This window comes from Schistocerca piceifrons, chromosome 11 (assembly GCF_021461385.2).
Source record: "Schistocerca piceifrons isolate TAMUIC-IGC-003096 chromosome 11, iqSchPice1.1, whole genome shotgun sequence".
Taxonomy (NCBI): domain Eukaryota; kingdom Metazoa; phylum Arthropoda; class Insecta; order Orthoptera; family Acrididae; genus Schistocerca; species Schistocerca piceifrons.
The window spans coordinates 23,450,300-23,464,082 of NC_060148.1; the positions used below are offsets into that span (position 1 = coordinate 23,450,300).

Genomic DNA, 13,783 nt, shown 5'->3' on the forward strand with positions numbered 1-13,783 from the left:
CTACAACGTGCTGACATCAGGAAAGTTTCCAACCGATTTCTCATCCACAAACAGCAGTTGACCGGCGTTGCCTGGTGAAACGTTGTTGTGATGCCTCATGTAAGGAGGAGAAATGCGTACCATCACGTTTCCGACTTTGATAAAGGTCGGATTGTAGCCTGTCGCGATTGCGGTTTATCGTATCGCGACATTGTTGCTCGCGTTGGTCGAGATCCAATGACTGTTAGCAGAAAATGGAATCGGTGGGTTCAGGAGGGTAATACGGAACGCCGTGCAGGATCCCAACGGCCTCGTATCACTAGCAGTCGAGATGACAGGCATCTTATCCGCACGGCTGTAACGGGTCGTGCAGCCACGTCTCGATCCCTCAGTCAACAGATGGGGACGTTTGCAAGACAACGACCATCTGCACGAACAGTTCGACGTTTGCAGCAGCACGGATTATCAGCACGGAGACCATGGCTGCGGTTACCTTTGACGCTGCATCCACAGACAGGAGCGCCTGCGATGGTGTACTCAACGACGAACCTGGGTGCACGAATGGCAAAACGTCATTTTTCGGATGAATCCAGGTTCTGTTTCGGCATAACGATGGTCGCATCCATGTTTGGCGACATCGCGGTGAACGCACATTGGAAGCGTGTATTGGTCATCGCCGTACTGTCGTATCACCCACCGTGATGGTATGGGGTGGCATTTGTTACACGACTCGGTCACCTCTTGTTCGCATTGACGGCACCTTGAATAGTGGACGTTACATTTCAGATGTGTTATGACCAGTGGCTCTACCCTTCATTCGATCCATGTGAAACCCTACATTTCAGCAGGATACTGCACGACCCCATGTTCCAGGTCCTGTACGGGCCTTTATGGATACAAAAAATGTTCGACTGCTGCCCTGGCCAGCACATTCTCCAGATCTGTCACCAATTGAAAACGTCTGGTCAAAGGTGGCCGAACAACTGGCTCGTCACAATACGCCAGTCACTACACTTGATGAACTGTGGTATCGTGTTGAGGCTGCATGGGCAGCTGTACCTGTACACGCCATCAAAGCTCTGTTTGACTCAATGCCCAGGCATATCGAGGCCCTTATTACGGCCACAGGCTGTTGTTCCGGGTACTGATTCCTCAGGATCTATGTACTCAAATTGCGTGAAAACATAAGCACATGTCAGTTCTAGTATAATATATTTGTTCAATGAATACCCGTTTATCATCTGCATTTCTTCTTTGTGTAGCAATTTTAATGGCCAGTAGTGTATTGTTTTCCAGCAGCCGTGAGTCGTTTACGCTTCACGTAACGCCACCCACTCACACGTTGTTTACACTGTTTACCTCTGTTCGTGTGTTCCTGACAGTGATCTCTGTACTTCCTCCATGTTGAACTTCAGCTGTCAGGTCGTGCCAGCCGTAGGTGCTCGTATTTCGTTTCTTGTCAAACTGCAACATGGCTGCTAGGAAATGTCACTAGAACAGGAAAAGAAAATACTTCCGGAGTTCGCTCCCACATCAGGCTATTACATAACATGTTGACATAAAGTTCAAAACAAGAAATGGGTCTGCAATTCTTTATCACGTACGGACCGATAGAAATATGTTTGCCAAACTACAACATGGCGGACGATGCAAAGCACATGAATCGGCAGACACGCTACAGTTCCATACTCAAGAGACCAGACCTCTACAGTCATGTTGTATAGAGGTGACCGGTTTTTGAGCACTGACTGTAATAAGTGTACCGGTACTTGTTGTGTCCGCCATCTTGCGTATTGATACACCCTCGTTCTGTGCAACGCAAACTTGGCAATCTGACGCCAACAAAAGAATTGGTAGACAGTTCCAGTATCCCTACCTTGCGCCAATTACTGTTAACAACCTTTTTCCATGCAAAACCCAACTTCTGTAAAAATGAGGGTTGCAACCTTGTTCTGGGCGACTATTCTATGTGCTCAGTTTAATCTCAGAAGGAACGAGTTTCCTCGTTGTTTCGGTGATACCGGAAGGCAGCAACATGCAGCTTTGACCTTTATACAGGTCATGTAGGTAGGATAGATTCAGCTTGCTATTAAGTGGCAGAACAGAAACGAGAGAGAAATACGGGTTCCCCCAGGAATGCTTTTTTACGAAACAGATGTTATTGTAGGTTAAGAAGTCGAACTATGACAGTGTTGACGATGAAATAGGTAACATAGTTTGGAGTACGTGCTGACCGAGTAAAATACCCTCGAATTTCTGTTCCTGCCCTAGAATGCAGCCGATGTAATACTGCAACAATTACCAACGGAGGGGGAACCCTGTCGGTTTCAGATAGTATCACAGCGGGCATTAGTGGCAACTAAGATACTGATCTCGACAAGATTTCTCTTGATATTATCTTTTCACTCCTGTTACGCTTGCGAATGGCGCGTGGGTAGGGTGATCCTCGGTAAGGCGTCTGTATTGGCCGCAGTTTCTCGATTTTTCTCGTCGTCGTCATTTCGCTGCAAGCCTGGAAGCTTCGAGGAGACGCGCTGGCGCTGCGGAACAGCGGTTTGTGGGCGGGAAGCGGGCGTCCGCGCAGTGCAGATAACTGCCAGTCGCCAGTCCAGGGTCAGCGGGTGACGTCACGCGGCGATGCTGGTGGAGACCGGCTGCTGCGAGCACAGTGAAGAGGTGTCCGCATCTCGCGGTCTTGCGGTAGCGTTCTCGTTTCCCGCGCACGGGGTCCCGGGTTCGATTCCCAGCGGGAATGTGTTTGTAAGGCGCAGTAGCTGCTGTTAATTTTTTCCAGAGGAAATCTATTTCTCCCATGTAGAACACTCCAGAATGATTGCAGCTTGCCGTACTTCAGACATTTGGTGGGTGATTTGGTAAATGTAATGGATACCTCTTGACTTTTGACTAGCTTTTTCCACTCAACTGATAAGTCATTCGACGGCTCTTCACTGATAAGGGATCTGACTTTGAGCCACGAATAGGTTTTAAGCAGTCCTTTAAGGACTGCATGGTTTTCGGAGGTTGGTGGTTAGAGTGGGGAAGCAGAGCCACTTTGCCGGAGGACAGGAGAATCTCGCGTGTGTCTTTTTCAGCAGGAAGGCCGTCCTGGTTTTTAGCCGGGCGAAGTGTCTCATATGTTACCTACAATGCAATAGTGTTGCACAATCGCAGTTCCCCGACTAAGTGCATAATGAAACTCATCGTATGTGTCAGTATGGGCACAGATTCTGTTGTGAGTAATTCTGCCCATAGATCACTTCACGATGTCTGCATACAGGGAAAAAAATCTAATGACGAAAACCGACGTTTGGTAGACACACAGCCGTCAATTTATGTAGCCTCACAGTTGCATTTGTGTGCGCTGATGACGTGATGACGTTCAGAGGGAGCACATGGTCGTAATAAGGACTGAAAAAGCCACACACTATGGGTTTCTTCCAGTATTTAACGACCGTTAAGTTGTAAATGTTCCTTTCAGCTCTGCAGGAATTTTCAGTACAGTAATGCAAAGTCTATAGTTACCGCGGATGGATGATGTATTGCTCATTATTACGGACTCGTTATGTATTACCCGAGTTGTTTACGTGTGAGAGCAGCAAGGCCCTTGTATTTACTGGAGGAACCAATCAGTTACAGTCTTGTAAAAGGTAATGTGATTCTTCCTCCTCCCAAACTGAATCTCACTTACCTACACCCTTGAAATGATTGAAGTGCATGGCAGTGGGTACATCCATCGTATCACTTACTAGGAGTTTCTCATGGTCCATTCACGTTCAGGGGTGTGTGAAGAATCATTAAAGTGCTTCTGTGTGTGCAGTAATCAGTCTAAACTTGTCTTCGTGATCTGTGCGAGAGCCATACGAATGGAGTTGTGATGTATTCGCAGAGTCGGGATTTGACGTTGGCTCTACAGACTTTCTAAATGTGGTTTTATGGAATATTGTCTCCTCCAGAAATCACCTGCAGTCCTTAGCTCCTCGAAAAGCATGCAGAATGGCAAAATTCTGGGCTGATCTAACAATTGCGGCATTCCAATAAACCTTGAAAACAAAAGTCAGTGAAATCACTCACCCAGACTCAGTATAGAAACATTCCTATAATGCATATAATGTCTCGTAATCTGCACGAAACACGCCGCGCAGTGTTTGTGTACGAAATAAAATGTTCACATGCGAATATCTCCTAAAATAAATCACTCACAAATCTCAAGCTTTCACAAAATATTCAGTACTGTAGTCGCTCTTTGTCAACGGCAACAGAAGCAATAAAACGCGCAAATTTCTTTATTTTGGAATAAATTTGATCAGCGCGATTTAACACAGGCGTTTACCAGAAGATGGCTCCCAAACGACTTAATTGACTCCTAGATAGGAGTCACAAAGCCATACTCGTACGCACGGGATATGCTTAATTCCTATTGGCTAATGTGTTAAACAGCCAATCAGATCATTTCGAGCACTTGTATACTTAAGGTATTTTTAATGTCAGCCAATCAGATTACTGCAGGTAATTTAGACGAGAAATCACGTAATTCCGAAACAAAATAAAATTTAATGAAGACAAAATTAGATTCCATTCCGCAACATAAATTACTTACAAATTTAATACTCAACGCCCCTTCTGGCTGCCTTTTACAAAATCTACCTAAGTCGGGCATACGCCACAAATTCCACTATTGTACAAGAAACGTTCTCACACATACATTTACTTAATTTCCATGAAATTTCAACGTATCTCCTCAGACCCTGCAAAACACGTGCGTAGCCAAAACATGACGAGATAATAATTTTCCAAAGTACTTTTTATTTAGTCAGAAATCTGTGGTAATGAAACGAAAGAAAATTCCGGACAATTAGATTTTATGGACCTGTACTTCTGGTTGTAGTTTCAATTGATACTATAGATGAATCCATCACAGTCGTCCCTTAGGTAAAAATTTATATCTCCGAAAGTACTGAAGTTATTCACTTGAAATCAGCTGTGCCAGCGTGAGAACCAAAATTCAGCTCTCCTCCCAGCTCCGTTGTAAGGTACGCTTTCGATGTAAGATGACAATTCGTAATAATTAGCTACATAGCAAACCCAGAGAGTGGTTGGAAAAGTGTTCATATAGCTGACATGGCCAGTTTCATCTGGTTGTTTCATTCAACTGACAGAGTGAGTAAACAGTTGATCAGCCACTCACGTCTTGCTGCATCAGTGACCTGCCGTCATCCGTGTACTGCTTGCCGTGGAGTGCATCCTTCGTTGGACCAAACAGACGGAAGTCGGAAGGTGCGAGATGCGGGTTGTTCAGCTCTGAGTGATCCACCGGTCACCTTGAATGAGAGCACGTCCCCACATCGCAGGAGTCACAGCCGTCTGCAGCTGACCGACACGTGGAGGTCGGCCAGATATGCACAACCCTGCTGCGACGATGGCGCTGCTAGGCCAGGTGTTGATCACCAGTAAGCTCTTCTGACGATGACAGACACCTCCCACTACGACTCGCGGTGCTTCTGTTCACTGCCAAATCTCCTCAGACATTCTGCAAGCGGGTGTGAAGATCTCCGATGCTCTGGTTTTCATCCGAAAGAAACTAAGTGACAGCTCTCTGCTAGGGTCGCACCTCCTTTACGGACGCCATTTTGGAGGCTACATACGGTGCTGTCAGCTGTTGGAATTTCATGAAGCTGTAGGGGCTGAAGCGGGAATATTCCACGATGTCTCACAAATTTCGCATTTTTCCAACTGAAATTGGCCGAGAAAAAAGTGTAGCGTTGTAGATCGAACGCCCCCGTAGTTTTATAATTCGCTCAGTTGGATGATTATGCTTACGTATTTTACTCTGGGTCCTTGATCTTGATGTGGCTAGATTCTTCACAATGCCTGTCTTCTTTTCAGCATCTGGTAGCAAGAAATGTGTGTGTTTGAGAATAGCTCCTCTTTAGATTTCTCCCTGAGGTCACTGGAAATTTGTTTAATATCGTTCTCGGCCGAAAACACTAACATGTTATTGCTATCTGAGCTGCTATCAATTGCACAGTGAAGTCGCTGCCACAGCCAGGACAGACACACAGCCAAACCAGTTACAGAAGTACTGGCCTGCACGTCAACTGGTTCCGAAAATGACGAAGAGATTAAGGAAATGCTTTTTGAGACAAAAGAAATTGGTCAGATCGTTAAGCGAGATGAAAACTTGTGATGCGGCACTCGAAATAGATAGTCTGAATACGAAGCGGAAGAAAAGTTGGAGGAGGAACGAACTGAAGTAAGGGAATGAAAGTGGAAGCTGCCTGGCAGAATTTTGCACAGAGCACAATTTAACCACTGCTAACAGTTGGTTTGAATCATGAAAGACAATTGTGCACATGTTAGGAGTCAGAATGCACCTCACTATTTGAGACATACTATATAGTCCTAATATTTACTATTACTTAACAAATGAAAATGTGCTCGGATCGAACCTTCTTCTCTCATTATGACTCTGGAAGTTGCTAATGTCCATTCCAATCAGCTGGAAATTTATTTCCTGAACCAGAGATTATGAGTTGCAATTTTCATTTTAATCAACGACGTGGAAAGAAGTCCCCTCTTAAGGAAAACTAAGAAAGACATTGTTACCTAACAATCTATCCGGAGTACGATATATTGTTTTAGAAATATTGGACCATAGTTGGCTCTATTCAGAAAATACTGTCTGAAAAACTAGTTTCGTTGATTGTTGGACTATTTCTGGACCAGTTGGTTGATAAAGACCAGATGCCATCAGACATGTGGAATTACAGTGGAAGGCCCAATCACATCGAAAACGCCTGTGAGGGGTGGAAGAAAGTGATCTATTAATATCAAAAGCTCAGTCAAATGTTGTCTCATTAATAAAAAGCCTTAGAGAGGGCGTCGAGTGCTTTCGCTGATTAATTTCTAATTTTGATGGAAAAAGAATAAAGAAGTCTGCAATTCATACTGATGAGGCGACTGTAATGATTCCAAATTGATGGCACCGTGAAATCATTTCTGACTTGTGTGACCCACTCACAGAAATTACACTGTAGAAGGAAACATCACCACCATTGGAAATTGTATAAATATTGAAAAGTAGTTTAATGCACGTCGTACTCATTGGAAACCTTGTAAACAACTTTAATGATGGACGAAATGAGACCACTTCCTCATGGTTTTCCTGGGAAACGACACACAGACAGCTAAATACCTGTTGCAATTTGGGGAACATTCGGTAATGAAGAACGGTAGGGCTACCTTAAAGGTCATGCCTCTCCTAGGGCACCACCACGGCACTCCTATTGAGAGAGACTCCATGAAGGAAAACCTGTGTAGGTGGACAGCAAACAGAAAACCGGTGCAGAAGACACAAATGACAAGCAGCCACGTCCACTGATTCACCCTTCGTCTGAAGACCTGCCGCAGATACACTGCACGGTGTGTGGTCGAACTACTGTCCTCCCGAATGTGAGCCCAGAGTGTCTCACCGCCGCGCCCTGCATATCCAGTCCACTACTTGCATTTCACACACGTTTCTCTGCCGGTTACATGGCGCAGACACGCACGAAGCTTGTCTCTCCAAAATATGCTGAAGGTGATCGGGACCATGGCTCTCTGTCTACTAATAATTCAGACACGATCCCGCTCAGTATCTTGGCAAATTTGTGATTACTTAGAAAACCGTTTGAGCGAAAGAATCTGCGAAAGCTCAGTGTAAACTACAGTCGCATTGAGTGTGTCACAATAAAGTAGAACACCACACCACTGCTCTCAGGATACATTAAAGATTTATAATACAATGACGTCTGTTTCTTAGACGAGGAACATGTCGATGCTCGAAGACTGTATGGAAATGTAAACGGCTTTACAGCTTTTACCACTTCGTTTATTTACATGCAGCACCACTTGAATGTAGGAAAATAAGGTAACAATACCTGTAAACAACAGTAAAAGGTCGTTCATTATGCGATTACAACGCCAGTGTCAAAAGTTTTGAGCCTATAACATTGAGTGCATAAAAAAACGACAAAGCGATATAAAACGGAAGCAAATGTACAATTAACTAACGAGGGATGTGAAAGGAAGACTTTGGTTGGTCGGGTGGCTTCCAGAAGCCTGCAGTGTACGTGTTGGCCTGCGACCCTGCGCTGACCTCCGGCGCTACGCTCTGTACAGCACTGCCTCGGCGTCTCCATCCACGTCGAGCTGGCGTGACAGAAGCCTTGGGACGAATTCTTAGGCGCTCTCCTGGCACCGTAACGGTCCGGCAGACGGCCTTTCGCTGTTGTAATGGAGGTGCTAATTCGGCACGATTCGAAAAAAGTGGACGCCGTTCTCGTGAAACCCACTTGTCTGAATTGACGAAACCAGTTTACACTGTAGGGTGTGGAACTATTTCACTGACTTCGTCGTTTGCCCCTTATACGACCAGGAGAGTCAAGAGTGATGTCGGAGCTGTGATAGAGCTTACTTTGGTTTAGCCATGACGTATCTGTCATCTAATAAGTATCCGAACGTTCTGTGGGGGCAAAGATGCTATACAAACACGTCCACGCCAAAAGGAGATACAAATATATATTTGTGCGAAAGTTCCACAACACACGTTCTGGAAATGGAGGCAACGAGTTTCATTCCTAAACTGCTCAACCTGGAAATACCTGGGTACACCATAGCTTGCAACATTCGGATAAAATGGCGACATGGTTTATGATTGTATTATGTAGCATTCTTTACCACGGAGGTGGGTGCTGCATCTTTTTCTTAAGAAAGAAGACGCAGATATCAGTGTGTTCAAAGGAGAGTTATTCATACCAATGAATTTAGACTCTTACTGTCGTTCAAAACGGTTCAAATGGTTCTGAGCAGTATGGGACTTCACATCGGAGGTCATCAGTCCAATAGAACCTAGAACTACTTAAACCTAAGGACATCACACACATCGATGCCTGAGGCAGGATTCTAACCTGTGACTGTAGCAGGCGCACAATTCCGGATTGAAGCGACTAGAACCGCTCGGCCACGGTGGCCGGTCAAGTTTAATCGTGCCTACCCTGAAACATTCACCGAGGAAACTGATTTCTTCATTACATGTACATTGCTTCTGATGAGGTGTCACGGATCTGAGGAACCTGAGATAAGGAGGAAGAAAATTTTTCTCAGAGGTGCCACGAGCTTGGATTTAAATATAAGTCCTGTAACTTTAGTGCTGAAAGAAGTTTGTTGCTTTGCCATTTTTTTGCTATGGCGTATATAAAGCATCTTTTGACTGAGAACGATAACATTTTCAGAAGGTGAAAGTACGACGCTGGTAGTTACAAACCTTAGGTGATCACGAAGCAGTACGGACCCTTGTCATTTGAAGGAAACTGGTGACGTTGCATTTGATTTAGGGTGGACAACACTCACCAGCTGTTGTTTCATACAGGTCTGCATGCGCCTCGTACAAGTGTTGAGGGTGCAGTGTGAGGGCTGCTCAGTGGCACTGTGTTTCAGGACCACCCACCATGTCGGCAGTTACGGAGGTTCAGAACACCACAACCGAGGCCCTGGCCGCCCTGCTAGACGGGGGTGACGGCGCCCTGGTGACGCTGGTGGCGGGCGAGACGAGGGTGGCGGCTCACAGGGCCGTGTTGGCAGCCGCGAGCCCCGTGTTCGAAGCTTTGTTCGCGCACGACATGCTGGAGGCCAGCTGCGGCCAGGTGAGCATCGACGACGTGGAGGGCCCGGTGCTGAGGCTCCTGGTCGCCTACACGTATACCCTGCAGGCCCCCCAGCTGCCCGACACGGCCGCCCAGCTGCTCTCGGCGGCCGAGAAGTACGGCTTGTCGGGCCTGAAGGCTGCCTGCGAGCGGCAGCTGATCTCGCAGTTGGCCGTCGAGACCGCAGCGGCGACGGCCGTCACGGCAGTGAGGCACTCGTGCCCGGACGCCACGAGGGCTGCTGTCGCCTTCATAAAGGACCACCCGCAGGTGATGGCCACGCGGGGCTGGGCGGACGCTGTGCTCGAGTACCCGCAAGAAGTCATTGAAGTCAGCAGTATGCTCGGAGAGCCAACAGCAGAAGCCAGGTAAACACGATACCCTTTTTGGCAGTGCGAGTGCGAATTTGACACCGTCCTTGCTTTGTTCGTCATGGCTTTCTTTGCTGCCTACATTATGTAACACCTTAAAGTCATCTACTTACTAATCGTCAGTTCACGATCCTAAGTCTCTCGCTGTTTTCACTTCTTCTACTTCTTATCAATTTCGCCTTTCTCTGATTTACTCAGATTCCGTATTCTGTACTCATTAGACTGTTCATTCCATTCAGCAAACCCTGCAATTCTTCTTCACTGTCACTGAGGGAATCAATCATCAGCAAATCTTATATCATTTCACCCTGAATTTTAATTCCACTCTTCAATCTTTCCTTTATTTCCGTCATCGCTTCTTCGATATATAGATTGAACAGTAGAGGCGAAAGATTACATCCCTGTCTGACACAGTTTTTAACCCGAGTGCTACGTTCTTGGTCTTCACTCTTATTTTACCTTCTTGCCTCTTGTACATATTGTGATGTGTTGGCAAATGTGCCAACACCTTTTAGATAGAGGAGGCTGAAATGCACGCTAACTAACGCAGACGGGCGTGAATTCTGGAACAGGATACGTTATAAATGCACTAAAGAAAAGTACGTAGCTAAGTTAATACTCAACTCTTAATTCCATCATTGTGGTACATCGCTCTTGACTATACAAATGAGACACTCTCCAGATAAGGTTAATGGCGCCTTGCTAGGTCGTAGCCATGGACTTAGCTGAAGGCTATTCTAACTGTCTCTCGGCAAATGAGAGAAAGGCTTCGTCAGTGTAGTCGCTAGCAAAGTCGTCGTACAACTGGGCGAGTGCTAGTCCGTCTTTCTAGACCTGTCATGTGGTGGCGCTAGGTCTGCAATTACTGACAGTGGCGACACGTGGGTCCGACATGTACTAATGGACCGCGGCCGATTTAAAGCTACAACCTAGCAAGTGTGGTGTCAGGTGGTGACACCACATATTGCAATTTACTCGTCTTCTCCTATTGCTTACCCATATTTTTCTCAGAATTTTAAAACATCTTGCAACATTTGATATTGCCGAACGCTTTCGCCAGGACCACAAATCCTATTAACAGTACGGAACTTCAATTTTCTTTTCCATTCTCCTGTGTATTATCCTTCTTAGCAACTGGGATGCTAGAGCTGTTAAGCTGATTGTGCGATAATTCTCACACTTCTCTGCTCTTGCAGTCTCCCAAATCGTGATGATTATATTTCTCTCAGTCAGATTGTATATTGCCAGACTCATACATTATACACACCAGTGAGAAGAGACCTTTTGCCACCTCCTCCAATGATTCTAGAACTTGTGATTGAATGTTGTCTATACCTTTTGCCTTCTTTGATCTTAAATTTTCCAAAGCGCTTTTAAAATCTGATTCTAATCACCAATATTTTCCATACCGACTCCTGCTTGTTCTTCTGTCCCGCCATCGGACAAGTTGTTCCGATAAGAGAGGCCTTCAGTGTACTCTTTCCAGCTATCCGATCTCGCCTCTGTATTTATGGAATTCCCATTGTGCTCTTAATGTTACCACGCTTGCTTTTAATTCCGTGGAAGATTGCTTTGACTTTTCTATATGCTGCGTCAGTCGTCCCAAGAATAATTTCTTCTTTGATTTCTTCACATTTTTCGTGCAGCCATTTCACGTTAGCTTCTCTGCACTTCCTATTCATTTCATCCTTAAGTGACATATTTCTCAATTACTGAATTTTCCTGAATATTTTTGAACTTCTGTCTTTGATTGATCAACTGAAGGATTTCTTATGTTTTCCATGCTTTCTTCGCAGTTAGCTTCTTTGTACCTACGTTTTTCTTTCCAACTATTGAGCTGTTAATTATAGCAGTATCTGCAGCCTCAGAACATAAATCTCATCTCTTCTTTCCTTAGTACTACTGTATTCCACTTCTTTGTACATCGATTGCTCCTGACGAGTCTCGTAAAATTCAGCCTATTTTTCATCACTGCTAAATTGTTATGAGTCTATATCTACTCCTGGGTATGCTTTACAGTCCAGTATCTGATTTCAAAATCTGACTTTAAACCTCCCATGTTTCGGTCCTTTCCCAAGTATACCCCCTTGTCTCAAGATTCTTGAATAGACTATACCAGCTATTACTAGGATAAACTTACTATAGCACTTAACTAGCCTTACTTCTCTCCTATTCCTATTATCAAGTACATATTCTCGTATAACCCTTTCTTCTACTCCTTCCCCTACAGTTGCGTTTCAGTCCCTCCGTGACTATTACATATGTACCGAATTTCCTGTTCAATATCCTCATTCTTTCTCTCTCTTCACCTTCAACTTGCGACGTCATCATGTATACCTGAACTATGGATGTTGTTGGTTTGCGTTTGATTCTCACGAGAACATCTATACTCATCCGTTCACAGTATCTCACTTTCTGCCCTGCCTTTCTATTGATACTGAATCCTACTCCTGTTATCTGCTGCTGTTGCTACTACCCTATTCTCATGTGATCAGAAATCCTTTCCTTTACTTTACTTTTCTTTCCTTTCCCCGTCAATGACACCCACTACAGCTAGATACGTCCTCAGCATTTCCCTTTTCTTATTTTCTAGCTTCCCAACCACATACAAATTCCTTACTTTCCACATCACGACTCGTAGAACGTTATCCTTTTGTTGATCACTCAACTTTTTTTTCATGGTCACCTCCCCCTTGGGCCTCCTCGCCTGGAGGTTTGAATGGGGGACTAGTCTTGCCAATGGAGAGTCTGTACAGCACAGACTTAGTGAATCACATGCCTCATTGACGGACGTTATGTATCTTTAAGCAGTGGTTTACATTGCCTTCTGCGTCCTCATGTTGTTGATCATTGCCAATTCTTCCTCATTTAGGACCAGTTTCCGACCTCAAGGGAAAGAGAGTGCCCTGAACCTCTGTCGGCCCCTCCGCTCTCTTTGGAAAGGCTGTTGGCTGAAAGAGGGTGACACCTAATGCTGGAAGTCTTCAGACACCAATGCTGATGATTGGTATTCAAAATTCAAGTGATGGCGAGGTTCAAACCTGGGACTGAGGACTCTCCTGATTACTAAAAAAGACGCTACCCCTGGATGACTGGCCCCAAAGAGCAGGGTATGACTCCTTGAGATATCCAGTAAAACAGGAGCTATGAGCACTGGAGCTAGTCATGCACACTGGGGGCAAACAAGAAGAGAATACTCCAGCCAGCACAATAACATTGTCACACTCAAGGCTGTGACTTACAATCACATTTCCTTCTCGTCTCTGTTCAGCTATCGCCCCGAATTTTTTCCGTGCATTCCCTTTTACAAAGCAGACAGGAAATCTCTGCCCCCCCCCCCCCCCTGTCTTGTTTGAAGTTCCCTGTGGCGTTACCAGAGGTCGTCCACGGAATCCTATGAGGTTTCCTGCTACTGGGATACAGCAGATTATATTCGCTGTCCACCTACAGGTGTACGACATATCTCCCACAACGTCAGTATTGATGTGACGTTTTCATCCAGCTATCATTTGTTGCCTCTGTCTCTCGGATACATATGCTCCATACAAGTCTCTATTGTTTACTTTCCAATTTTAAAAAAGAAATCTATATTCAATAGACTACAGGTTACTTCACAAGTTGTAAACGTTGTCCATCAGATAAAATTGCATACACTGCGTAACCCATATTTTTTTCTTTTAATCGTGGCCTCTACTGCAAACTGCTCAACACGAAAATTGTTGTTTAAGAAACACATCACCACTGCTGTCTTTT

At 45.1% G+C, this 13,783-nt stretch overlaps 1 protein-coding gene across 4 annotated transcripts in view; it reads left to right on the plus strand.

Annotated features, from left to right (window-relative positions):
* Positions 1 to 13,783, plus strand: part of LOC124720168 (CARD- and ANK-domain containing inflammasome adapter protein-like) — a 551,179-nt gene that overhangs the window by 28,555 nt on the left and 508,841 nt on the right. For 2 of the 4 annotated variants that reach the window (XM_047245491.1, XM_047245487.1), the window contains exon 2: positions 9,454 to 10,027. The exons of the other annotated variants lie outside the window; for them this stretch is intronic. In XM_047245491.1, coding sequence (XP_047101447.1) covers positions 9,465 to 10,027 — 563 coding nt within the window. In that variant the 5' untranslated portion in view covers positions 9,454 to 9,464. The remainder of the gene's footprint in view (positions 1 to 9,453; positions 10,028 to 13,783) is intronic. 4 annotated transcript variants of the gene reach the window in all.